Source organism: Hippopotamus amphibius, chromosome 2, assembly GCF_030028045.1.
Source record: "Hippopotamus amphibius kiboko isolate mHipAmp2 chromosome 2, mHipAmp2.hap2, whole genome shotgun sequence".
In the NCBI taxonomy this organism is placed as follows: domain Eukaryota; kingdom Metazoa; phylum Chordata; class Mammalia; order Artiodactyla; family Hippopotamidae; genus Hippopotamus; species Hippopotamus amphibius.
The window spans coordinates 24,986,972-25,014,514 of NC_080187.1; the positions used below are offsets into that span (position 1 = coordinate 24,986,972).

Genomic DNA, 27,543 nt, shown 5'->3' on the forward strand with positions numbered 1-27,543 from the left:
TCTTACCCTGAGAGATCCAGGCAGCTGCTCTGACCCTCATCTGTTTCCTCCTATTTGTCTCTTTCTCAGTCTTCCCCGTAAGTCACTGTAAAGCGAAAAATCACACATGGTGTTAAATACATTTTATTACTCCCTGCACACATACTAATATCCCTGTTTAACTTTTCACTCTGGGTTTCCTGGAGATTTAAAAAAACCACACACTTTTAACTTGGAAAGACGAGGAGGTACATGGTACTACTGCTTCATTCCAGCTCTGTGGCAGACATCACTAATCAATCACAGCACTCTTTCCTCCTGAGCTGGGCACAACCTCGGAATCCTTTTTCATCTTACCTTCCAAGCAGAGAGTGAGAATCAGTTGGAGTTGGCAGGGGAGATGATGTCTATTTACCATTCCTCAGAAATTCTCGCTCAGAACTTTCCAACACTGCCTGCAGCCCTGAATGTACACCAGGTCTCTGCTATAGGACATCTTGGTTCTTGGGTGTAATTCATCCTCACATTCAGTGTAGCCCATGTGAAGCTCAATCATAGTTTTCCCTCTTCCAAGCAGCCTTCACTCCCAACTTCCTTTTTTTAGCTAATGGCATGCCATTTGCCTGGTCCTCCAGGCTGAGAAATTCAGTTTTCTGACCCCTCCATGTCTCTGGGTTCTCCCCTTCTCAAATCCCGCCAATACCCCCATGCTGTCAGTGTCCTCCTTTCAATATTTCTCTGGTTTGTCTCTGCTGGCTAGAGTATTGCGGTGCCCATTCAGACCTTAAATAGGCTGGCAGCAGTGTGGAAGGAGGATGGGGTGGAAGATGAGCCTTGAGTTGTGAAGCCTCTCAGGCTGTGGGGAATTTTCTCTGTTCTGAGCTCCCAGTCTCTGTGCCTCCTTAGGACAGATGTTATTTTCAACATACTTGAGACACAGGAAAATAATGCCCACGGGCTTTGCCGTTCACATCCCTGTTGTCACATCCCAGCTCCAGCTTCATTCATCCTTCCTCCCTCTCTCCCTGCTCCTTTCCTTTTCTCCCTCCCGCCTTCCCTTCCTTCCTTTCATCAAATATTTATGGAGCACCAATTATGTTATGTAAAGTCTCTACATGTATAAAATGGGATATTTTTTAAGCTCTTTATTGGAGTGTAATTGCTTTACACTGTTGTGCCAGTTTTTGCTGTACAACAGTGAATCAGCTGTATTTATACATATATTCCCGCATCCCCTCCCTCGACTCCTTCCCACCCTGCCTCTCCCACCCCTCTGAGTCATCACCCATTATGGAGTTGATCTCCCTGTGCTATGCAGCAGCTTCCCACTAGCTATCTCTGTTACAGTTGGTAGTGTATATATGTCAACGCTACTCTCTCACTTTGTCCCAGCTTCCCCTTCGCCCCCAACCCCGTGTCCTCAGGTCCGTTCTCTACATCTGCATCTTTATTCTTGCCCTGTCACTGGGTTCATCAGTACCATAAAATGGGATATTTAATATAAAATAGGTAGCCCAGTGCCTGGGACATTGTCTTCTAATGAAGAGACAAGGGTATCTGTCCTCCACGAAGCCCTCAACATGAACTTTTTTTAAAAGAACTCCAGTCATGTCACGTCTTTGCTTAAACTCTTCCCACTCCTCACCCCCTCTCCAGCCATCCTGTTCTTTCAGCTGTCATTCCTTTGCTCATACTAGTCCTTAGGCCTGAAATAGCCATTTCTACCTTCTCACTTGAAAGACATTCCACAAAACAAATAAACAAAAAGCAGTAACAAGATAACACACCTTCACTGCTTTAGAGCATGTAAGTTATAAATGAAAGAAACCCAACCCCATCAAGCAAAAATAAGTAAATGAATAGAATTTATGGGGCCTTGGAATTAAAAAGGTGAGTGGTAGAACCAGCCTCAGGCATGGCTGGAACCAGGGGTTCAAATGATACCATTAGGGTTTTTTCTTTCTTTCCATCTAGCTTTAACCTCTACTTATCTTGTCTCCCTTTGTGCATTGGCCACTTCCCACAGATGCTCCTTTGTGTCCAAGGAGTATGGTCATGAGTAGCCTCAACTTATCCTCACAGCCAACTCTGACTTATCCCTGTGGCACAGTAGATGCAGTTTTAGGGGCCCACAAAAATGGTTTCATTTCTTTTAAAGTCAGAAGAAAAAAAAAAATGAACTTTTAGTTGAAGAAAATGGTTTGGTATCTGATAATATATTTTTTCTCCCTCCTGCTTTCCCTGTTTTTATACAAATGCAGTCATAAAATATAATTTTCATTCTTTTATAGAGAAGAGATGAAGGCCAGAGTGCTTAGGACCCATAAGAGTCACAACAAGGCCCTGTTTGACTCTTAAAAAGGAGGAGAGACCTTTCTCTCTGTTTCCGTATGTTATACCGACAGGAAACTCTGATTGTCCCTGATTGGATCATATCCCAGAATAAGTCACTCTGCCTAGAAGGAGAGAGAAGTCTGATTGGCCCACCCTGAGGGGAAATATCAACCTCATACAAACACAAGAAATGTGGTTTCCTGTAAGAAAAAGGATTCTGTTTCAAAAATGTCCACCGGAACTTGACTGTATCCCCCAGTTGATACCCCTCGCCCCATGATTCCTTGCCCAACACCTTCACCAGCCCCAGGAAAGCTAGTTGCCTTTGCCTCTGCGCTCCCTTAGTGGCTTGTTCTAGTGTGATTGTAACTGGTTGAATGACAGACTTTCCTACCCCGAGGTGTGAGCTCCTTGAAGACAGAGTGGAATAGGCAGTAGAAATCTGGTCTACAGGAATGGGAAGAAAGAGGGGTTAGCTCTGCTTAGGGGTGTGAGCAGGCGACCTTTGATCTGGATCTTAAAGCCTGGAAGTCTTCCTGGAGGAAAGGGTATTTTAGCTGGGTTTAGGGATGAGGAAGGACTTGGGGGACAGAAAGAGGTGAAAGGCACCAGGATGGGAAGGACTGGGGTGTAGAGAAGAATATAACAGGAGATGAGCTGAAAAGAGAATGGGACAAGATCACAGTGGGCCTTGAGTGATATATAAAGGAATTTGGGGTTTTTCCACGGAGGGGCTATAGCGGGCCGAAATTAAGTGTGAAATGTTGTGTCTTGGTGCCTTTTTCTGCAGAGAAGATCCATGGTTTTCTCAGATTTCCAAAGGGTTCTCTATCTTAAAATGGTTAAGAATCACAAGTAACAGAGAGGTATTCAAGCTCCTGCAGGGTGGAGTGCCACGCTCTAGAACATAATCAGAACAGCTGTCTGGCTACTGCTCTGTGGAAGATGGGCTGAAGGAGGAGTAAAGGCTGGAAAAGCTTTGGGAATCTGTTTCAAGAGCCTTAGGGCAATAATACCAGGAGGAGCAGTTGGAATTAGAAGATGTTGTAGCGGTAACATTAACAGGTGCTTTCTGCCTGGTAGGGGTGATGGAGAAGGAGAGGAAGAGAAAGTGATGCCAAGACTTCTAGTTTCTATCATGATCTTGTCGTGGGATGTTTAACACATCATTTTTTAATTTGATGATTGCCTTCGATTTCCTCCTCCCATTTAGACGATGTCTTTTTTTAAAATAGAAATTATTTAATTTCAAACTTAAGAATTTTTTTTAAGGGTTAACATCTCGTATAGATACAAATTTCCACTTTCTGCTTTTCCTTTGAGTGCAGTGTTGCCTTTGTGTCCTGTTCTACAATAACCCTGTGGATCTATTTGTCGAACCTATTTCGCTTGGTTTTCAATGCTCGGAGAACATCTTTTAAAGTACGGACAGGAATATCAAGAGTCTCTGCTTTTCTAAATCCTGACTTTGACACCCTCCACAGCTACCCGCTCCCTTCCCCAGGGCTCAGCAGCTCTGACCGGCTGCCTTTTGGCCTCGAGGAGAATGGGGGCACACCGTTTGCCACCAAAGCTTCAGGAAGGCACCACCATCACCACCACCAGCACCAGCACCACACGAACTATGGCCTCTCGCTGACCCTGGAGAACAAGGAGGGGCCTTCCAGGTCCCCAAACTCCAGCAGTAAATCCCTTACAAGTGAGTAGGGGTGTAGGGGGCAGGGTGGGGGAGTGATGCTGCAGGGCGTGGGTGGCTTTCCTGGATGCTCAAGACAGCCCCTTGCAGTACAGCTCAGAACAGTGGTCATGTCTACCCTGGGTGACCCGGTCTGGGCGAGAGCAGACAAGAGCCTTGTGCATTAGGCAGGGGTGACTTAGAGCTTATGGTTTACCAGCAAAGCTGCGATTTACCAGCTCCCTGTGATACAAGGGAGCAAATGTCTCTCCCCCTCATTCCATGCTGGTTCTCTGCTTCTGCTGTATCCAGCACTGGCTCAAGCAATGGAACAGAGACAGGCGGGAATGAGGTGGCTGGAATCTCTCATTCCCAACCACATGAAAGTCCATTCTGTCCCATTTCTGACATCCCACGTTTCTGAGAGTCAAGTAGATCTAGTGCGCATTGTTAAAGGCCCCAGTGAGAGAAGTTACGGAAATGGAGAGTAAGCAAATTAGAAATGTTTCTAGCAACATGACAGAGTAATTTTATATGTTAAAACTAATTAAAAATGTGGACTTGGATTTTGTATGACTATTCTTTTTCTAGAAAATCATTTTTATTATATTTTACCAAAGTATTGGTCTGTGACAGGAGGTGGGGGAAGAACTTGTTCTTTGTCACATATGGTTTGAAAAAGTGCCAAGGCAGAGGCGAGAGTCAAGAGGCTTCGATTCCAGTTCTCACTGTTGAGCCAAGACTCCTGTTGGATCCTTGGTTTTCTCATCTATGGAATGAGGTGGAGGGTATTGAGATGGTGGCCAAGGAATCTTCTAGCTTTGCTATTTCATGATTCTGTGGGCTGGTGAAAAGGATGAGCTGTTAAGCCTTCACCTGTAGACCACAGGTAGCAATTCTGGGTTTGCGGAGCTAGAGATGGGAACTCATCATCAACGTGGTGTTGAAAAGTTGGTCCCTTCATCACTGTCCACACTGCCCTTGCCCTCGGCCAGGTCTCATCCTTTTGTATCTGGACAACTATAACAGGCCTCTATAGGGTACCTCCTCAAGTGCAGTCTCCAAATTGTAGCTGCTGAAGCAAGAGCACTCACCAAATAGCACCTGCTGAAGCAAGAGCACTCACCAAATAGCTCTGACCAAACGCCTTAAGCCCTTTCCATGGTGCGTCACTGTCCTGGGATAAAGCCAGCCTTTCTGAGCATGGCCACACACAGACCTTCACAGCCTGGCCACTGCCAAGGTCTCCAGGCTTCCCCCACACTCCTCACTACTCTCTAGCTACACGGAACTCCTCTCCCCTCATTAAACACCATGCCATGTCCCAGCTCTGTCCTTTGCACCTGCTGTTCCCTCTGCCTGGAATGCTTTTCTCCAGCCTTAGTGAACTCCTATACATCCTTCGGGAACCAGCTCAAAGGTTGTCAATGAAACTTTCTGTAACACCCTTCCCCAATTCCTGGCTTTGGAGTGCCCTCCCTCTTACTCCTATACAATTAAATAAATCTTTGGTCACTCTTATTTGGAGAATCTGCACAGGTGTTTGTCTCCCCTACTGGACTAGAATTGGTCTCATTCAGCTCTTTATTCCAGCTTCCCAGCTCCCAGTTGCTATCAATACCTGGCACAAACTTTAATATGTAATGAATATTGAATATTTAATGAATATTTAATGTATTAATGGATAAAAACAAGCTAGTGGCAGGAGTGGTGGTGAACTAATCCAACGTACAGAAATCAAAATCAACGAATTTGATTTTAGAAACATAACATGGTTTTTAAGAGCATATTCATATGCCTGTTAGCCTGAACACTAATCTTTCCAATTTGCATAGTGCTTTTCCATTAATAAAGCATTTGCACATAAATTACCTCACTTAATAGTCACAGCAACCCTGCAAGGTAAGTAATTTTATTTTCATTTGGAAATGGCTCAGGGGCTCTGAGAGGTAAAGTAACCTGCCTAGAGTCACCCAGCTCTTATATGGGGGAGTTAGGCCTTGAAACCTTGACCTTAAGTGTTCTCGCACCCCATCTCTTAGTGCGTTCTTGAGGGATTCAAGTTGCCAGAGGAGGAGCCAGGCAGAAAGGCACTGGGGACCATGCTCTGGCAAGAGTCTTGTAGCACCTATATCTCTCTGCCCTTTCAACCTTTCCTTATTCACTTGCAGAACTGAGTCCGGGAGCACCTGCCCTGTTCAGCGAAGCTGCTGCCCATCTAAAGAAGCTGGAACTGGAAACTGTGAAGGCTGCTGGACCCTGGCCTGCTCTGCACATCAACATAAATAAGGTGCCGAGGACCAGAGCTGGGTGATGAACGTGGACCTGGGGTTCACTCAAACCTCTCGTTATTACCCTGCCTGCCTCCTAAACTGTGTGCCTTTGTCTTGGAGGGATTTGTACTCAACCTTTCCTGACATTTCAGCTCAGCATGTCTCTTAGGAGCAGAAATTCACTTACATTTTTTGGGTGGATTACAGCACTAGGGGCTGTCCCCAGTGCTGAGGCCCAACAGGCTGGATCTCTTAGCGGTCTTTCCATCCTTCTAACCAAAAGTTCCACATTTACCTCTTTCCATTTTTACCCCTCTGTATTAGTCTGCATAGGCTGCTATAACAAACTACCATAGAGCTGGTGGCTGAAACAACAGATGTTTATTTCTCACTGATCTGGAGGCTGAGAAGTTGAAGATCAAGGTGCCGGGTGATTTGGTTCCCTGGTGAGAGTTCTCTTCCTGGCTTGGAGCTGGTCACCTTCTCACTGTGTTTTCACTTGCCAGGAGAGAGGGCTCTTTCTCTCTTCCTCTTGGCATAAAACCACTAATCCCTTGGGCTTCCTAGGTGGTGCAGTGGTTAAGAATCCACCTGCCAATGTAGGGGTCACGGGTTCGATCCCTGCTCCAGGAAGAAACCACATGCCGCAGAGCAACTAAGCCTGTGCGCCATAACTATTGAGCCTGTGCTTTAGCACCCACAAGCCACAACTATTGAGCCCATGTGCTGCAACTACCGAAGCCCACGCATCTAGAGCCCGTGGTCCGCCACAAGAGAAGCCACGGCAATGAGGAGCCCACGCACCGCAACAAAGAGTAACCCCCACTCACTGCAACTAAAAGAAAGCCCGCGCGCAGCAAAAAAGACCCAACACAGCCAATAAAATTAATTAATTAATTAATTTAAAAAAAGTTGAGAAGTCTAATTTAAATATGTAATTAAAGCTATTAAAAAAACAAACAAAAAAACCATTAATCCCATCATGAGGGCCCCACCCTCATGACTTCCTGTAAATCTAATTACTTCTCAAAGGCCCTATGCCAAATACCATCACAATGGTGGTTGGGGTTTCAACATATAAATTTGGTGAGAACACAATTCAATCGATAGCATGCTCTGTCTCACTCAGACAGTACCTGGCACGTCGTCGATGTTCAGTAGCTGTTTGCTAATGGAAGGAAGGGAGGGATTAAAGTAGGAAGGGCGGTGGAGGAAGGGACAGGGCAGAAGCCAGGCTCTCTTTTGGCTAGACCTGTTCTTATATCCAAATGGGCAGCCTTATAAAAGCCAAGTTTTATCTTAGAACTATAGAAAGCTGGTGCTAAATTCAGTCTATCATTTAGTCCAACTTTTTCAACATCTGAGACCAGAGGAAGGGAAATGGTTTTCTCAAGGTCACAGAGCCGTGGTGAATCCTTGGGCTCCCAGCTCCTGGTCCAGTGCCCTTGGCCATCCAACCTGCTTCTTCACTTTCTACACCAGGATTTCTCAGCATAGGCTCTAGTGATGTTTTGGCCTGATAGTGTTGTGGCAGGGCTGTCCTATGCATTGTAGGATGTTTTGCAGCACCCCTGGCCTCTACCTGCTAGAGGCTGGTAGCACCCCCCATCCAGATGTGACAGCTAAAATTGTCTCCAGGTATTGCCAAATGTCCCCTGAAGGGCAAAGTCGCCCCTGGTTGAGATCCACTGTTGCACACATATTTTAATTTTTGAAATCCCCATAGGAATCGTCTTTACCATGGGTCCTTTTTTTTCCACGCTAATGCTTAGCTTTGCCCCTTTATAAGAAGAAATAGGAAGAATTGGGAAGATCTGGCCTGGAAAGCTCCCCATCCTTACCTGCATGGTGAACATGGGAAGTTTATACCTCCTATCGGGGCTGTTCCTCCACCCCAGACATCCCTCTAGCCTGCACTAGACGTCCAGGGTTTCTCAGAAGACCCTCCACTCCCTTGCATGCCCACACCCCAGCAGGGCAGCCTAAAGTCCCTCTGATCACTAATGGGTCCCAAGTTCAAGACCCTGTTCACCTGCTTTTTCTTTGATACTCCCCTCCCTGATAGCCAGCTGGAAAAAATTCCTCCTGCAGGATGGCATTTATATTCTTTCAAGCAACATGTCTTTATTGAGCAGACCTCTGCTAGGTGTTGGGAGTCAGCCTAATGGGTTATGTGCCCCTGCATTGGTCTTCTCTCTCTTAGTCTCTTGACCATCAACTTTTCTCCTGCAGTCCACATTATATCTTGTTTTCACAGGGGCTTACCTGGAGTTCAGCAAAATCCAAAAATATTTTGCAGGGATGTAGAGCATACAGTAGCAGAGAACTCACAAGCTCTAGGTAATTTGTAGTTGCATGAATAATAGTGGGACATCAACAATAGTGGCTTGCTCTGGGTTAAGATGCAGTTGAGACAGCTGTGAGATATTTAGCATTTCCCTGGCACTCAAGCAATAATACCCCTCTTTTCTCCTCCACTTGAAGAAATGCATCAGTGAGCAAGTAGGCTAGAGTGATGTCAGATAACCTTGACTTTGTCCTAATGCATAAGCAAAGTATATTACTTCACACTGTGATTCTCTATCATTAATAAGACAATCCTCACAATTTATCATGATACCACAATTGGGAACCAATGGTTTTGAAGGCTTCTAAGGTTTTTTTCCAGTCTCAAGAATCCTCTGATTCTTCTAAGGTTTGGATATGTTAATGGTGCGAAGACATTTTCGTTGCCCAATTCCAAAATTGTACCCAAAATTATCACAGGAATTTAAATCTCATCAGATTTCAAATGTGTAAACAGTTTGTTCAACAATTGAAAACTGCATCTGATCATTTCTTTATCCCCAAATGACATCCTCAAACAGAAGGACTGTTTCGAAGTATAGTAATATCAAAGCCCAATTATCATTCATTTTGAAGTCTGTATTTCCATATTGAATGATAAAGCCTCTTTCCACAATTCAAGTTGAATGTAAAATACAAAATATGGTCATGCAAGAGAGAGCACAGCATTCTTGGAGCCATCCTCCAGGCTGGAATCGTGGTCTTGTTGTAATCCACATTTGTCCTTCATAGAGATGCCTTTTATACAAACATGTGATAATACTCAAATTTTCCAAAATTTATATTGGTCTTCACCTGAGTCAAGTTATAGAGCTGCACAGTAGCTCCTGCTTTTCAGGACAAGCCAGCTTGAATTTTATATCCCAAAAGCAGTTTAGAATTACTAAACTCAAGGGGGAAATCAATGCTAAATTCTCACTCTTATTTTAGCAGCATTCAGTTTTTTTTTATAGTAGATCTTCGGTCATTACTGTCAGTATATCCCCTTAAGCAATTGTCAAAAACTTCGAATGGGCTTTAGAACCAGTTCAGTTCTTGTATTCCAGCATATCATTCCAAAAAACATTAAATCTAATTAAAAAATTAACTCTTCATACACCAGTGAAAACACCTATGCTAGTATTAAACAATTATCTTAATGTAACAGGATTTACATATGCAAGATAAGTTATCCTAAAACTATACTGTAAATAATAAATATGTTACTTTTTTGTTTTGTTTTAGAGAATACTAAGTCTCTTAGGATCCTGACTCCATTCAAAACAGTCTCTTTTCTTTATACTCAACTTGAAGGCTTAGTGTCCTCATATCTGATGCTCTCTTTTTGGTTATACATATTTTTTCTAACCAAAGACTCTAATGTGAAAGTGCCATTCGGATCTTTTTTCTCATGTGATTGTCATGATAATATTATGAAGAAAGAAACTGAGCCTCAGTGAGGTTAAGGGGAACCAGTGTGCCTGGGTGGTCAGGGGCTCAAGCTTTGGAGTCACCCAGTCCTGGCTGTGAATCTTGGCTCTCCTATGTACTTCCTGTGTGACCTTGGGCAAGTGACTTGCCATCTCTCTGCTTTGTTTTTCTCATCTATCAAATGGGGATGGTGATAGTATCCACCTTCAAATGGAATGGTTAAATGAAAGGATTCAATGAAACATGCATATGAAATCCTCCTCCCCCAGCCCTCCTACCCCTCCTTCTCCTCCATCACCATCACCACCACGACCACCATCATTATCTTTTTTCTTATGGTGCTAATAAAGGAAAGAGCTGAGATTCGAATCCAGGTCTTCTGTCTCTGCTTATTTTACTGTTTTGTGAAATTTCTGGGTTCATCTTGTTCTACCAAATTCCCTCCATATGTTTGGCAGTCCCGCTGGGAAACTGCATTCTCTGCCCTCTTTTCTTTATTCAATGACGTCAACCAGCCAATTGCCCTAAGCTTCCTCTGGGGCTTTCATAATACCCCTACTATATGTATCAAGGTGCTCAATAGGACTTTTGAATTAGTGAATGAGATTAATTTTGGAACTTGCAGAATTGGAAGCCTTTAGAATATTTTGTTCTTGCCCAGGTATATTGTGGCTAACGTACCATATTAAGTGCTGATGTCACTAAATCAACTTTTAGAAATCATATGGCCTCGTATCTTTCTTATTAAATATATATCTTCGAATAATAATTATATATTATTATAATCTTCTTCAGTAGACATTTATTGAGTACCTGCTATGTGCTGAGCACCATATTAGCACTGGGATATGCAATGACCACAATAGGCGTGCTTAACAGTAAGACATTACTTCCCAGAGTGTGATGTGTGTACCGTCAAAGATGATTTCAAATTATATACATGGATGAGTAGTTCTTAATAGTTACCGTAATTATCATAATTTACGTTATAATAAATATAATAGCCACCAAGTCTATGATTTCAAAGATATTATTGCTTAGGACACACTTAAAATAGGTAGTCCTGGGGTAATCCACCTTAACTGGATTGTATGAAATATGTTTAGTTAATACATGAGAAATGGTAGAAATAGGAAAGGTGGTTCCAGATTATTGAAGTCTGAGACACTCTACAATGAGGAAACGTAGATGCAAATTTCTCATTGAGAATCACAATTTTCAGCAAGATTATTGTAAACATACCAATGAGTATTTTGTACTCTTTCTCTTGACCCAACAAGTCACAGAATTGAGTCTTTATATGTAAGAAATAGCAGTTACAGGGGAAATAGCACTGCACCCGAGGGTGTAGGAAACTCGGAACGAGAGTCCTGGTTCTGCCACTGGCTCTACCTGCGTGAATATGGAAGAGTCTCTTCTTTTTGGACCTTCCCCATCTTCGGACTCATGGGCTTCCTAATACAACTTCTCCCTGCTTCACCTGAGAATGAGAGGATGTGCTTGTGACTCCTTTGCAAATAGTAAAAGCACTGGTACAGACATAAGGAGTTAGTGACACACTTGTCTATGTGTTTACATCTTTGGGTAATTTGCAGTGATGATTGATGGGAAAGATTAATGTATATGTTTTCTTAGTTCTTTGTTTACAATCTGTTGCATATATTTTGGGTTCATCTCAGGCTGAAGAAAAAAAAGTTTCTGAGAAGACTCTTCAGACCCCACTTTTGCCTTCGCCCGTGGCTGACCATGTGAAGTGTAACATTCTGAAAGCCCAGCTGGAGAACGCTTCCCGAGCAAGTGCCCAGGTATGCGCTGTGTGTACAAGCCTTTGATTTTACGCTGCAGGATTTCCTCTGTGTCACGTAGAAGAAAGAGGCAGTCTATGACTGAGATGCTGTGCCAGTCAGGGTCCAGCCAGGAGATAGGAACCACACCTGTTATGTGAATAGAACTTTTAATATAAAGAGTTATTAACCGGTGTAGTTATAACTGGGTAAGTGAAAGGGCCAGCTCTGTACGCTGTGGTGGGTCTGAGGACCACAGGCTGCTACATCTCCTGTTGACCTCCAATGTGTGTTCAGCTGGCCTGGCTGGCTGAGTGGGTGTCCCTTCCTTTCCCATCATTATTTATGGGACTCACCAGAGAGAGGAGGACAAGGCTTCTATCAAAATCATATGATGTAATTCCTCCCAGGGTTGTTACACTCATGTGAAAGGACAGATTCTAAACTCTTTTGTAAGCTGTAAGTGCTATCTATGTGAGCACAGAGCTGCTTATTATTCCTGATCTAAAATGTGAGGTGGGGGATTAAACTGTGGTTTTGGCTTTTCCCACACCATCCTTTTCTCATTCAGTCATGAGCTGGCTCATAGCAGGTGCTCAGTAAGAGTGTGAATGGAAGCATTGATTTTATTTGAATGATTGTTAATCCCTGTGATGGGGAATGACTCAAGAAAACATTTTTTTTTTGTTAAATTAAATAAACACTGGAAAATTTTGTTATTGACTGAGTACTTGATGATCTATCTCTTTGATACACCTTCACATTTCTGTAATCCTTTGAATGTAGGAGACTTGGAAACAGTTTTGCATGCCAAGATATTCAGTTTTGACTAACCTGCCTCTCTTCTTTAACAGGTTGGAAAAGAGGAATCAACATTTGTAAATATCAATAAGAAATCTAGTCTTCAGGACGCTAATGTAAGGTCTGTTGGTTCTTGTTTGAATGGGGAAACAACAGTACCGTCAACATTATCCTCAGAACATTACTCATGAGGGCATTTGCTAATAAAATAGAGAGGAAAAAGAACACTGAAAGAATGTGAACCTGAAGAGAGAGAAAAAGAGTGTCATAAACAACTTCCTTTATGCCTCAAAAATGCCACTTACTCTGTTTTAATATTTCTACCTGCTGTACTAACAAAGAAATCACTTGAGTTGCTTCTCAGGCATGTAGATCTGACCTTGTCATTCCCCTGCTTAAAGTCATGATGGAGTCCAGGCTCCTTAACAGAGAAGAGGGAGACCTTTATGACCTGGTTTCTGCTCACTGTCCCAGCTCAGTTCATCACTCTTCCCGCCATCTATTCGCATGCTCCTTATCTGAGCTCCTTGAAGTACTAGAACCACAAATGTTCTTTAAAGCCTCCAGGCCACCACCAATCCAAACCCAGAGGAAAACCTTCCTTTCCTGATCTCCTAGAAAGCAGACACTCTTCCCCTCTCAGCCCAAGTGAGTTACAAACTGTAGATCATGGCAGTCCCATTGACACCTTGGCAGTCGACTAACACTGATGGGGTCTCCCTAGGATAGAGTTTCCTAAAATGGGTCCAAGGAGCACTGCCTCAGTATCTTATTAAACCAGAGACTCAAGTCCTACTCCAGACTTTTCAGAACCTTTGGTGGGAGGTGGGGTAGGGATTGTGGTGGGAAGAGCCCAGGAACAGAATTTCAAAAAGTACCCCATGTGACCTAGGAACCACTACTCTGGGGAATTCTTATACTTGATGCTAAAAATAAAAATACTTCTCTATATCATCTTATGATGCCTAGTCCATGTTCCCCATATAAATTTCTCTTACTCCAGAGACACATATCCAGCTGCCTCTTGGACGTCTCGAAACTCAGTTCATCTCTTCCCACCCTACCCTATTGTCCCTTCACCAGTTTTCTTATCTTGGTTAATGGCACTGTCACCTGCTTGTTTTGTTATCCAGACCTGAGGCCTGGGGGTCCTTGACCTTTTCCTACCTCATGCCCTCATCTAATCGGTCACCAAGTCTTGCCAATTGGACTTCTGTGTTATCACCCACATCTACCCTCTCCTCTTCATGACCTTCTTCCTGGCCCGCCCCCAGCCCTTACCGTTTCTCATCCTGGTTAACCACTACTCAAGTCTCCTAAGATGCTCCCATCTGGCCTGCTCTCACCAGCAGGTTGCTCTAAGGGCCTCTCTAAAATGCCACTCTAAGAACTGATGCCGAAAACCCTCAGGGTCTGCGTTTGCCTGCAGTGTGAACAGCTCTTCCTGAGGTGCCTCATGCCCTGGCCCCTGCTTTCCCCCTAGTCAGGATCCCCTGCTCTTCCTCTGGGACCTTTCCCAGCAGCAGTTCCGAGTCTCTGTCTCCCACCTTGGAAGCCTTCCCTCCATCTGGTTTAGTGTAAACCCCTCCTTGAGGCTCTCCAGGCACCCAACCAAAGTTATGTGCTCACCTACGTGTTCTTCTGGGGACGACGTTCAGTTGACGCTGGGGTCCCAGCTTGAGAAAATTATGAACCTAGACTATGTTGACTCCAATTTTGTGTTTGCTCATTCGCGTATTTCTGTTACACACATCTGTTGGGCACTGGCCACCTACGTATCACCATATTAGGCACTGAATAGAGGGGAAGACGGAGGTCCAGGAGGGTTAAGTGACTTGCTAGAGGTCCCTTGCTGAGAACCTCAGTTTGTTTTGATGCCCTTTGGTCCCAGAAGGTAATTTCTGGTTTTTTAAGTGAAATCAGTCATGTACAAAAATGTGTAAAAGCATTTCCTTAAAAATCACTGTTTTGAGTAACTCCATTGGTTATCTGGCATGTTTTCTTGAGGAAATATAAAAATGAAACTTAATTTTTTAACATTTTCACGTGGACATAGAATTAAAATGTTTTAGAGTAAGTCTTAAAGGTCTTCTGATTATACATTTTCACATGAAATAACTCTATCATTCTTTATCTCTCTATTTTAAAAATATATTCTGTGCTATATTTAAAATAACATAGCTACCAGATTACTTGGAAGTAAAAACGGGTCACCCACAGGTTTCTCTTTACTCGTTTTACTGGGAAAACCTGGTTATGAACCAAAACCTGATATTGGGAGTGGGTGTCTTTGGCAGGGAAGTTTTATGTGGTACCCCAATTTTCTTTAGTTCCTGCCTGCTGTATTTTCTTCCCTGTGACTTTTTTGGTTTTGGCTTTTATGTAATAATTTAAAATAATTATATGTAATAAGTAGAGTGAAGAGGAGAAAAAAAATGGATATCTTGACAATCAGTGTTATTAAGGTGTAAATTAACTGAGAAGGCAGTCCCCACAGCCAAAACCAGACCATAAACCTTTTTGTTGGTGTTGTTCTGCTTTTCTGGTGTGTCTCTAGAAGTCCTATTCCTATACGTGTGGAAACTACCCAACCAGCTGTGGAAAAGCCAGAAATCAAGCCTCCCCGAGTGCGGAAGTTAACAAGACAATACAGTTTGTGAGTTCTGTGCTGCAAATTTTTCAATTATAAAAACCAAGATGATGTTAAATGTCCAGTTGTAAATGTGTCTTAGCCCGTCACATCATTCCCAAAGAGCCATCCCCAAAATACAGTCTGTTTCTCATTTAAGTGAAAATGAGACTGGATCTTTCTCCCTGGAAACATGACATGGTTGGCGTATGTATTCATTGATTGCTGTGTAACAAATTACTCCAAGATTTAGTGGCTTAAAACAATTCACATTTATTACCTCACAGCGTCTGTGGGTTGGGAGTTCGGGCATGGCTTAGCTGGGTCTTCTGGGTCAGAGTGTCTCTTAAGGCTGCCTTCAAGATGTTGGTAAGGGCTGCAGTCTCATCTGAAGGTTCGTTCATGCAGTTTGGAACAGGATTCAGTTTCCTGAGGGCTGTTGGACTGAGGACATCATTGCTTGCTGGCTGTTGGCTGGAGGTTGCCCTTAGTTGCTAGTCATGTGGCCCTCTCCCACTTTCTCCATTAGAGAAGACACACAGGAAGAGCCAGAGAGAGTGCTAAGAAGGCAACATCACAGTCTTTTATAACCTAATCTCAGAAATGACAGCCCATCACTTTGCCCTGTTCTGTTCATTAGAAGCAAGTCCCTAGATCCAGCCCACACTCAAGGGGAGAGGCTTCTCCAGGGGCACAGGTAGCAGAAGGGAATCAGGGGGAGCCTTATCGGATACCGCCTCCATGGCGCCTTAGTGAAATGGTAGCATTTTCTGTCCACAGAGCCAAAGCTGATTCCTGAGCTATAGAAGGAGCCATAGTCCTGTAGGAGGAGCCGTATTCCTGTAGGAGGAGCCGTATTCCTGTAGGAGGGCCCGTATTCCTGTAGGAGGGGCCGTATTGCTGTAGGAGGGGCTGTATTCCTGTGGGAGGGGCTTGTATTCCTGTGGGAGGGGCCGTATTCCAAAGTGTCCCAGAACCACTAGGACCTGTCCATTTCTGTTCAGCTTGACAGAAGTTTTTTTGGCTACCATGTGCACAGAGATATTCTAGGTACTGTAGGGAAAGACCAAAGTGACTTTGACAATTCCCATTCAAGGACTCACAATTTATTAGAGGGAAGACAGATTGCAAATAATTATAACCCAAAGAAGACAGGTAAATGCTGCGGTAAGGGTGCTGGTATATTAGTATAATCATAGTGGTAGTTAGAATTTCTTGACCTTGGCTGTGGCCCAGGCATGATGCCTGGTTGTATAATTGGTCAGAGAGCTGCAGGGGGAGCTTTGGGTGCAGTGGAAAGCATGGGGCTCTGAAGTTAGAAAGGCTTCTAGTTTACTCCTGTAAGCTTTTGGGAAAGAGCTTTGAACCTCTCCTTTGAACCTCTCCTTCATCAGTAAAATGAGTGAGGATTTTCCAAGGGTAAACATGAGATAATATGGGTAAAGCCCTAGCAAGGGACCTGTCTATAGGATGAGTTAGTTCTCCTTCCTTTCTTCTCTTGGACATGAAACCTCTGAAAAGGTCAAGTTTAAGAGGTATTAAGAGTACAAAGTATAGGACAAGGAGCATAATTCCAGATGCAATTCTCAAACAGCCATCTCTGGCCTGCCACTTGCACCTTATGAAAAGGAGAAGAAGGGGGAGTGCAGTTTCAGGGCAGACACATCCCACCTCATTAGGCTTAATGGAAATTTCTGGACAGTATAGCAGCTGTATTTCCCAGGGAAGCCAAAATGAGTAAGATTCAAATAATTAACAGTCCTAATGATCTCAGGGGGCAAATTAAACTGCAAAAAATCTGCTCCCCTGAGGATACAGCTGGCAGTATTAGCCTTTCCTTTTACATTTCAAAACTCAAAATATTATCACCCACTTGGGATATGTAATCACGTTGGAAACAATGACTAATACATGGCCTGGAAAGAAAGAAAACTTAACTAACTCACCAAATTGCCTCTTTTAAGGAAATCCTTTTCAAACCTCTAACTTCATGTGTATTTCTTAAGATACTGCAAAGTATTCTGCTTTGACAAAGAATGGCAGCATTTTCCCCATCAGTAGTAAATAGCGAAATTGACGGGTGGGATTTTCCCAGTTTTAGGTTTTCATCTCATAAATAGTTATTGTATTGTTGACACTGGTTACCACTTCCTTACTCTTCTCTTCCACTCACAGATATTGATAAAGTTAATAAACACTTGGTTATGGGATACAGATTGGAAAAACTCAGATTTCCCATTGCCCACAAAATAATTCTGCATCTTTATTTTTGAGATGTGGGGATGTGTGTCCCCTTTTTAGTGGTTACAGTATTCCTAGTTCCTAGGCCAGAATTACGTGTGCCTGCTTGGGTTTTAGGGTACTCCATCAAAGCATCATGATATTCAGGTGCTCTGAACAAGTTTTCAAACTGCTACTTTTTAGGATATAAACAAAAATCTCAGCTGTGTTCTTTTCCTCGAAATACAATGTAGGGAGGAAAAGTGTGGCTGCTGTGTGCAGAGTAAAGGGAGAAGCAACTCTGCAAAGAGGTTAAGGCCGTAGAAGTATCATCTTATACTGATATCAGCTGGTATGTTTAGGAAATTATGAGCTGCTTAATTTTCCCCAGAAATATAATTTTCCCAGGTATTTAAACATAGTGTAAAAATCTAAAAGTATTCAGGCAAGACAGAAAAGTCCGAAGGGAAAAGGAACTAATTCCCTAGAATCATACCATCAAAAATAACCAAGGTTCACATTTATGACTATTACTCTAGACACTTTTCTATGGATATATGCTGTTAAAATAGAAATAAGTTATTTCAAAGAATCATACTACTACATAAAAATTTACTTATTAAAATGTTTCATGAATTTACCTTAGACACCAGGTGCTCATCATAAGCCACATTTGATAGCATAAGCTATCTGGCATGGCCCAAGGTCTTAGGTGTGCAAAGACACACTTATCCAACACCCCTATTCCAAGGGGCCAGAGATCCTCTCAGGAGCTTGTCAGTGACCAGTGGTTCTTTTGGAATGTGCAGGCTTTGAGCATCTGGGGCCTCCTGAGTTAGCCCCTTCCTGCAACAGGCAGCAGTCTGGTTGGCGGCAGGGGATGGGGAACTTGTCTTACTTTCTGTAAGTTTGCGAGAATACTGCCCATGCCAAGAGTGGGGGATTGATGGTGCTGCTCTGTGCCAGGATGATCAGATGGGAAGAGTGTCCAGCCTTGACCTCTCTTGTGGAAAGTCAAGCCTTCCCCACAAAGTCAAGCCCTGGAGATGAGCTCCAGGTACCAACCCTGATGTCTGCCTCATGGTGACTTCCTGTCTAGTGTCCTTTCCATCTTGGGTCATCCCGTTCGATCAGAGAGGGTGGAAGACCAGAGCTACTTGGCCCCAAAACAATTGTGCCCAACTCCTCCTGTATAACCAGTTTAGCACACGAAAGGGACGGTTGCTGTTAGGCCACAAAAGCAGTCTTTACACCCTTTGCTCAGAACGGTAGGTTCCTACAAGTCTTATATTTACCCTCCTAAGGGAGGCTACTCAGAATAACATCCCCTGGTTTGGTGGTTCCTCAAAAAGTTGAACATAGAACTACCATACAATTCAGCAATTCCACTCCTAGTGGAATTCCGGTCCAAAAGAGTTGAAAGCAAAGACTCAAACAGTTGTTTGTACACCAGTATTCATAACAGCACTATTCACAATCGCTAAAAGGTGTAAACAACCCAAGTGTCCGTCAACAGATGAAGAGATAAACAAAATATAGTCTGTCCATACAATGGAATATTATTCAGCCATAAAAGGAATGAAATTTGACTTAGGCTATGACATGGATGGACCTTGAAAACATTATGGCGAGTAAAATAAGCCAGATACAGAAGAATATATAATTCCACTTCTGTGAGGTATCTAGAGTAGTCAAATTCATCCAGACAGAAAGCGTGTGGGGGAGGGGTGTGGAATTTCCCCTTGACCCTTTTTGAGTTTTTGTGGCTGGACTAATAATAAAATAAAAAGACATGTTAAAAATAAAGAAATTTTGTCTCATGCACATGGAGGTCTTATAGAAATGAAACCTAAGAAGTGACCAAAGCAGGCAGCTTTTCTACTTTTTAGACAAAGAAACAATAAATTTGTGAGGAATTAACAGGACAATGAAACTTAGGTTTTTGGTGCTCAATTAGTGAAGAATCTAAACAGAGTCTGGGCTTAGTGTAGTATCTTAAAGAAGTAACAATGTTTGTTTATACAAGCCTATTCGCTGGAATTCCCCATCTCTGGTGAGAAACAGGTCCTTCTACCTCCAGATGCAGAGAGTACACCTTTCACACAAGAGATTTATTTCCTGCTTTCAGGGAGACAGAGAGGGGGGTCAGAGTGTTGGCTATTTCTTAAGTAACTTTAATTCAAAATAATCAACATGACAGACCTTTATACTATGTAACAAGCAGAAAGGAGAAAGTCTGTCAGAAATTAAGGAATAACTTTTTGCAACATTTTAGGTTATAATTCGACATCATGAAGAGAAGAAGAAAACTTGAGGCCCTGAGTACAATTTCAGTATTCTCTTGGAAACCAGGACAATCTATATTGATAAATATTGATTTCTAATTTAAATGCCAAAAAGTAATTTTTCTTACTAAATACCACAGGAGAAAATTACCCTAAATTGTTTTTAAAGTGCAAATTTTCATAACTAGGATATTTATCTCATAGTTAATACATATTTTGTTTAATTGTAAAAATATCTTTTGCCCTATTAATGAAAAAATCCTGCAGATGTTTCCAGGAATAAATTTTCAGTAATGGTGGAAATTCAGTCTTTCCTTCAGGGTCTTCAAAAAAATGCTCTATAGAAAAAGTATTGTTTTTTCTCCATATAGTTTTATTAAAATAAAAACAACTCTGTCCTAAAAAAAAAATCAGTATGCCATTGTGGCATATTTGGGGGTGGCCCACCCTGAACCCCAACAGCAGAACAAATGTTACCAGGAGCTGCAGGAAGGGGGCCCTGGGGAGCTGTTGTTCAGTGAGTACAGAGTTGCTGTTAGGATGATTAAAAAAAGTTTGGAATGTAGATAAAGTAGTTGTTATACAACATTGTGAATGTATTTGAGACACTGAAATGTAAATTTACAAATGGATAAAGTGATAAATATTAGGTTATACATATTTTTTCATAATAAAAAAATTTTTCATCCCCTGGCAAGTGACACAAAACCAGCCCAAATTTGCTTTGGCTAAAGGTCAATATATTGGTTCCTGTAAGCTGGACATCTGGTAGACATCTGTTTGGGGAGCCCCCGCCCCAGCTGCCCCGCCCTCCCCACCTCCCTCCACTCCCCACAGCCTGTTTACTATTGTAATGAGCAGAGCTTCATGTGCTTTTAGTAACCGCAGTGACGAAGACGACCTCCCTCCAGACCTGGCCGAGGCAGTGGGAGCGACAGCAACTCCGACCACGGCCACCACCACACAAGTCTCAGTGCCGCTGGTGTCCCCCAAGGTCCACAAAGTCAGCTTGCCTCAGAATTCAGAAGGCAAGGGCCAGCTGTCCCCAGGGGCCAAGGTACGGGCAGAAGCCCTGAGGGGGAGCTATACGTGCTGAGAATTCTGCGTAAATTCAGTGTGTGGCATCTATATGCATTTAAACTTTGCATCATCGGCTCTGTGTGCTAGTAAAACAACAGTGACAACCACCGAAGCATGTTTGTTATATAACCTGTCCCTGAAAGGTAAGATAACCACGTATGAGAGACAAATACTCATAGTATGATATAAAAAGAATGTGCTTCGTACTTTAGGGGAAATGTAAGAGATTTTTGAGGACCATTGTACAATATCATCCCTACAAAAGCTGTTACTCTACTGGGAAGACAGAAAGCAAGAGATGGGTTCCCCCACCCCCGGTAATGGAAAATTTGGAGGAGTAAAAACATAGAAGTATCCCCATCCCATTTCTTATACGGGATAGCCTGTGTTAATATTTGAAAATGGGAAATATTTTTCTATTTGTCAGTTTGAAACTTGGGGAAATTGCCAGTGTTGTGACTGGGGTGTAACAAAGGTCTTACACAAGACATTTCTCTTGGTTTTCTTTGAGTGATGCTTAGCCGTGGTCGTTCTTCAGCAATGGGCCAAAATGCGGTCACATGTCTTGCTCTCTAAGCAGATGCTGACTCAAAGGTTGCTTGGTCTGTGGACCCCACTGAGGAACGCTGTGTGCCTGATGTGGGGCCCCCAAGGCAAGCCTGGAGCCCCAGAGTCTGTTCCCAATTGCTCCTTTCAATCACCTGTGGCTGCTTGAAACAAGTAGTCACTCCACAGCCCTTGTTCTCCAAGCCTCAGTTTCCTCTTCCTAAAAGTGGGAATAAGATCTGCTACCCTGCCCAGCTCGTGGGTCCAGCAGAGATTAACGTGCTTGTGCAAACAGGATGCCCTAGGCTTCTGCAGCTCCAGGGATCACGATGCCTGGTAACATCTAAGTTAACAACAGTCCAGGCCACATCCTACATGACCAAGGCCAGTCTTTCACCGGCTCCCTTCCTGCGGTCTCTGGGAATACCTCTGTGTTCTTAAAGAGGATCCTGGCTGGACCCCTCAGCCAGTGACTGGCCCAGACCGGGGCTCCCTGCTTTTCTCTAGATCACCTCCTGGGAACTGGAGTCGGGTCCCCCTCCACTGTGCCAAGTCCCTAGCACTGCTTTGTCGCAAGTGTGGGCACAGGCTCCTCTCTACATCCCAGGCAGTGGTTAAAACCACGCAAAAATATTTACAAAGCAGAGGGGAATTCAGTGGAGATGCAAGCAACATCCTACCAGAAGCCACAGGGCTCCTTCTCCTGGCCATCTCTCTCCTTAGGGCCCTGCTTGCACCAAGTAAAGGGGACTTATTTTTTCCCACAAAGGGTTTCAAGGCCCCCCATGCTGCTGAGACCCCAGGGGAATACAAAAATAATTCCTAAAAAATGAACCTGATTTTCAGAGGTACCACTCTCCCACCGTAAAGCTCTTCCTCGTTATTCTGCAGATGAGTTTATCTACTTGAGGTCTTGATCCTGGATGGGGTCTTTACTCTCTCTTTATATATTCAAAGCACTCTTTGAAGTGTATTTCCCCCAAAAGCCAGTCAGAAAGCACTCAAAGCATTTAAGAAAACTTGTTTGCAGCTTCAAAAAAGACAGTTCTCCACCCTATACCCTGCTTCTGCCCATTAATATTTCAGAAAAATTTGGGGTTTGGTCTCAACATTAATTGCTGAGTTAAGAGAACTGTGGGGGGGGGCTTGGCATGCTAACAAGTTCGGTGTTAGAAGGGGTGGGGGAGAAGAGAGGTAGGAGGTAGGAAATATCTGTGTTTTCTGTTGCAATTCCACTGTCAGTCCAGAGCCAGCACTAACTGGGGTATTTTGTCTGCCTTTGCAGAGCCCCTCTGACAGAGGAGGTGCCTTTACCTTGGAGCCAGGCGATCTCCTGATGGATTTCACAGAAGCCACTCCTCTGGTAAACTTCTCATTTTGCTAAAACCAGAAAAGCCACAGCCCATAGAAACATCTTGGCAGAGGGACGGATGGACAGAGGTGGGCATCGCTGTTGAGAAGGCTCTTCCTCTTGTCCTGCTCACAGCCTGGAGCCTCAGGGATCAGCTTTCTTCCAAGGTTCAGGCATCACAGGTCCCTCCACCTCCCAGAGTCCTAGAGGGAGGGCCATGCTCCCTTTCCTCTGAGGGTGGCTGCAGGGGCCTTGCCGCACCTGTCTGCTGCTCCTCAAGCATCGTAGGGCTCCTCCATGCTTCAGTCTCGGCTTCTTGGCTTCCTGGGCTGCGTCCTGCATGCCTGCCATGGGGCATCTCTTGCTCTCTCTTCCAACAAGATGCTCTGGCCTAAAGTACCAACTCAAAGCCTCACCTTGGCTTTCCAGGCCCCTCGTGCCTCCCTGCCATCCTCCATCCTCTGCATATAGGTCTCTCCTTAGTGGTGGGATGCCTGCACATGGGAAACCCTTTCTGGGGAGGGAGCACTGAACCAGGAGTCATGCAGGCCAGACCTGGCTCCAGTCTCTGCTCCTCACCTTAAAAGCCTTGTCATTGGGTAGTTGCTGCCTCATCTTGTGTCAAATAAGGATGTCATTGTTTGCCCTGTCTGCCCAAGAGTATTATAAGGATCACATGACAGAGAGGGCCCCATACATAAAGCACGATAAATGTGTATAAGATATTATTAATTTTATTAGATGACACAGGCAAGCTTGGATGTATCTTCGGCTGGGATCAGCCTAATACCCAAGTGTACTGGAGCATAAATCACGGTCCTCAAATTAGGCACGTGAATCAAAATGTAGGCCAAGTCAAAAACTATCTCCTGAGAACTTAACTGTGTGCTGGCTGTGTGTGAGCTTCTGGGAGTGGATAGGGCAGCTAGAGGCTGGAAGGGGCTCAGGTTGGTAAAGAATCAGGATCAACAGGAGAGCCGTGTGGAAGATGCTCAGGGAGAAACCAGAGTGGGAGTCATTCAGGACTGGCTTGCTGCACGAGGGTGTGGGGGATGGGACGGTTTCCTGGAAAGCTTTCAAGAGGGGACAAATGAGGCAAAATGCTGTCCAGGCTTTAGGAGTGATCGCTGCTCCTGCCTCAGTTGGCACAAGGAAATCGTTTGTGATTTATGCAACTGTGTTGATACTTCTCATCTGGAGAGCTGGTACACTCTGAGAGCTTCGAGTCAGCGCCTTCAGATAAACAACTGAGAACTGATGGTGGGCGACACCCAGCTCGGGGACCTGCAGAGTTAACTTCCTTCCCAGGCTCAAGTAAATGGAGCTAGTTATTCATGGCCTTCTTGTTAGACAGATTGCCAAGATAGGGTAACCTGGAAACACCTCATCTCCCCTTTGCCCAGATGGGGAAACTGAGTCCTAGAGTGGGGCCATCATACAGGGACCAAGCTGGAGCTGGAACCCAGGTGTTCTGGCTCTTTCTCCGGTGCCCTTTGCATCTAATTGAGCTGAATCTGGCTTCCTTTTTAGGGAACTTGCCACTTTGGAGAAGAGCAATTCCCGGAAGGAGGGCTGTGTTTAAAACACTTCCCAGACTGGGAAGGTAGGACAAGGGGCGTGGAGGAAGGGACAACAACTTAGGCCACGTAGGCCTGATGCTAAATTAGTGTCCCAAATGAGCATCCTAACTGAGGCTTTACATCCTAGGAAGGCCGCTTTGAGGAGATGAAAAGTGGAGTAGCAACCTAGCTGGAGGGCAGCAGCCCCCCACAGGATCTGAGAACCCTTAGGGTACGACCAGAGGGCCTATGAAGGCAAAAGGCGGAGAAAGCCAGTTCCTCAGCCCATGATGAAGAAAGCATGCCTGACCTTACTTCACTCCAGAGTCCTATCTCCATGAGTGCCAAAGGGAAGAGGGACACCAGCATCCTGCTTCTTGTTTTGTCTGGTCCTCTTACCTCCATCTCCGCCATTTGTTCTTCCCAGCATCATAGAAATGTGAGCTGCAGCCCTTTCTGCCCTTGATATTAGGGTGATGGAGAGGTGTGGCATGTGTGTCTCCAAGGACAGCCAAGGAAGACTAGACTTAGGATCTGGGGCTGGAAGAAAGTCCTAAAGCTACATCACTGCCCTGGTTCCTCGGGCCAGAGCTGGAAGGACAGGGAGCTGGAGAGAGAGGAGTGGGACAGATTTCTTGCCTTCATTAAACCAAGTCCCACCAAGATACTATTGGAGCTAGTTTAACCCCTATGTCTCTATGATCTAGTCTCTGTATGGAATGAAGCATGGACCAAACAGCCAAGAATAATAAAGAAGATTCAGTCTTTAACGGGCATCCCTTAATATGATGAAAGAAGATTAAATGAACACCTCCCAATAACAGTTCTTGAATCTCTTTTTGCTTCTTTCTTAATTCTCTTGCACCCTGCACTGCCCCCAAGGACTTGCATCCTCAAACTGTCCGCAAAAAGATTCTTTCCAGCTTCATCTTGTAGCATTTTCCCCCTCCTTTTCCCAACTCTGTCCTTCTCTAATCCCCAACTCTTTTATTACGTAGCTCAATTTAGCAATCCAAGTCCTACAGCCTCTGCAGCTTTGTTGTCTGCCGATCCCTGGAATCGACATCACAGACTCTTCAGGACCAGATAAGAGTTTCTGCCTGGGAGGGAAGCGTGGGGGCGTGAGGATGGGAAGGGAAGAAGGCACATGACTGAAGACAGCACCCACTCTCCATCTGTTTTTCTCATCTGGTGTGCACGGGGGTGTGGGTGTCTGTAGAGTGAGGGGAGTTGGAAGGAGGGCACATGGACTCATCAGTCATGCTGACCGTGGAATGTAGCATCCCACCCTCTACTCCAGGTCAGTCATGCCAGCTTCCCTCCCCAGGTAACACAGACCATAAACACCCACACTTCTGTGTCCCTGATACGCTGTCTTTGGGGCTTCTCTCTCCCTGATGCCTCTACTTCAGGAACCACTCACCCAGCTGCAGAGCCAATCAGAATCCAGGTCTCGTCTGGGTCAGGGAACATTAGCCAGGAGTTCATGTGTCAGGGAGGAGACTGGCCTGGCCAAAGGAAGGCTGTGTAGGGCCCAGAACGGGCCCTGGGTTAGGTGTCAGAAGAATTGGGTTTCCATTTGTCTCAATAGCTTAGTTTTTATTTTGAACCTCATTCTAGCAGGAAGGCTAAAGCTTAATCTCAAGTCAAATCAGGTACCTCTTCAGTCTCCCTGGGGTTTCATCTGTGTTCTCCAAGGCACAGGGAGAGGGAGAGAAGTCTCTTTAGTTTGTGAAGGCACCTATTTGCAGATGTATCTGGAACACCCGCTGCTTTGCTCGTGTCCCTTTTAGGGGGTGGAAGTCACGGTGCTGGGATGTGAATCCCTACGTGCTGGACGCACCACACAGCCATTCTGCTCTGGAGCCTGCCACCTCCCCATCTCTACCCAAGCAGAGGGGCACAGGTACCCACTGCTCTTTAATCCCTATCCCACAGCCTCCATCAATGAGCGAGGGGCACAGAGTCCCTTTGTTCAGCACTCCCTGATGTCTACCCCTCCTCCCTTTCCTTCCGACTTCTCTCCCCTGTCTTCAAGCTGGCAATCTCTTTTCTCATCTGGATGAAGGCTTACACATTTTCACCATCATTTATCTATGCCAAAACCTTTCTGTTCCCCAAAGAGTCAGATTTTGAAACTCAAAAGCCATGTAGAACCTAGCTGCCTGAATGTAGAAAAGACCCAAGGAGGAAAGGAAATACCAGAAGACGTAAATGGTATTTCAAAATAGTGTCCTATTACAGGTGTTATCTTATTTCCTGTTTATTTACTATGAGTCAGAAGTGTGGGAGCCCCAGGGATGTTCTTTTGTTTAAATCCATTCAGATGCATTTAGAAATCTGAGTTCTAAATCTCCATCTAGAAAGGTCAGAGATGCTTGCGGGATGGATCAACATTTCTCTACCATAAAAGTCCAGTGCTGGGCAAAGCTTTAAGTCTTCTGTTATAACCTTCAGTTCAGAGACTGGTGGCCAGTATGCATTTTGTCCTCAAGGCAGGATGAATGTCCATGTTGCTTGGTGATTTATGCCTTAGATAGCATCTTGTACAGCATGGGATTTATCCTGAGGACCAGAGGGGGAGGGGGATTTTAAGTAGGTTAGTAAAAGTTAACTGCAGGTGACTAATGTGGTGACCTTATTTCTGAAGAATGGATTTAGAAACAATCAACAAGAGGGTCTAGACCCATGGATTTAGACTTTGCAAATGCAGTTTCTGCATCTCCCACATCTGAATAGTAAAAGAAAGTTGTTATGAAGGCCATTGTGAATGGTTATGTAAAGCCCCTTGGAGATCATCTAGGACTACACAATAGTATAAAGGATGGAGTTAAATCCACTTGGAGATGGAAAAGAAGGGTACGACTTCCTTGACAGTTTTTCAGTGAAACTTTCCCAGAAGCTATACTTGATTCATTATGGCAGGATCATACCAACTACTAAAGAAAACGCTCTTGAGCTAAAAGATGCATACATTTGTTCTCTAGAGTGGATGGTTCTTTCCTGAGACCCAAACTAACCCTGTCAGCGGCTCCCTCTCCTATCATCAGAGCATCCTCTCTTTGCCATTCTCACCCTCACAGTACAAGCTGTTGGATCTCTGCTGGATGCATGGAACTATTTAGGGCTGGGGCTGGGGAACCCAGTATCCCAAGTGACATGGCATTTTCTCACAATGCTTGGTATCTCCCAGCTAAGCAGCAAGGCACCCCCCTCCCCAACCCCCAGTGCCAATATGAGACGCCAAGGCCTAGGTCCGTGGATGTGGGAG

At 44.3% G+C, this 27,543-nt stretch overlaps 1 protein-coding gene across 4 annotated transcripts in view; it reads left to right on the forward strand.

Moving 5' to 3' along the window:
* EPB41L4B (erythrocyte membrane protein band 4.1 like 4B) overlaps positions 1-27,543 on the forward strand; it is a 131,784-nt gene that overhangs the window by 90,295 nt on the left and 13,946 nt on the right. For 2 of the 4 annotated variants that reach the window (XM_057720890.1, XM_057720892.1), the window contains exons 16-22: positions 3,798-4,012; positions 6,160-6,278; positions 11,697-11,822; positions 12,656-12,723; positions 15,160-15,258; positions 20,616-20,793; positions 22,648-22,725. In XM_057720890.1, the coding sequence (XP_057576873.1) occupies positions 3,798-4,012; positions 6,160-6,278; positions 11,697-11,822; positions 12,656-12,723; positions 15,160-15,258; positions 20,616-20,793; positions 22,648-22,725 (883 nt within the window). The remainder of the gene's footprint in view (positions 1-3,797; positions 4,013-6,159; positions 6,279-11,696; positions 11,823-12,655; positions 12,724-15,159; positions 15,259-20,615; positions 20,794-22,647; positions 22,726-27,543) is intronic. The other 2 variants (XM_057720894.1, XM_057720891.1) reach the window with 1 other exon arrangement.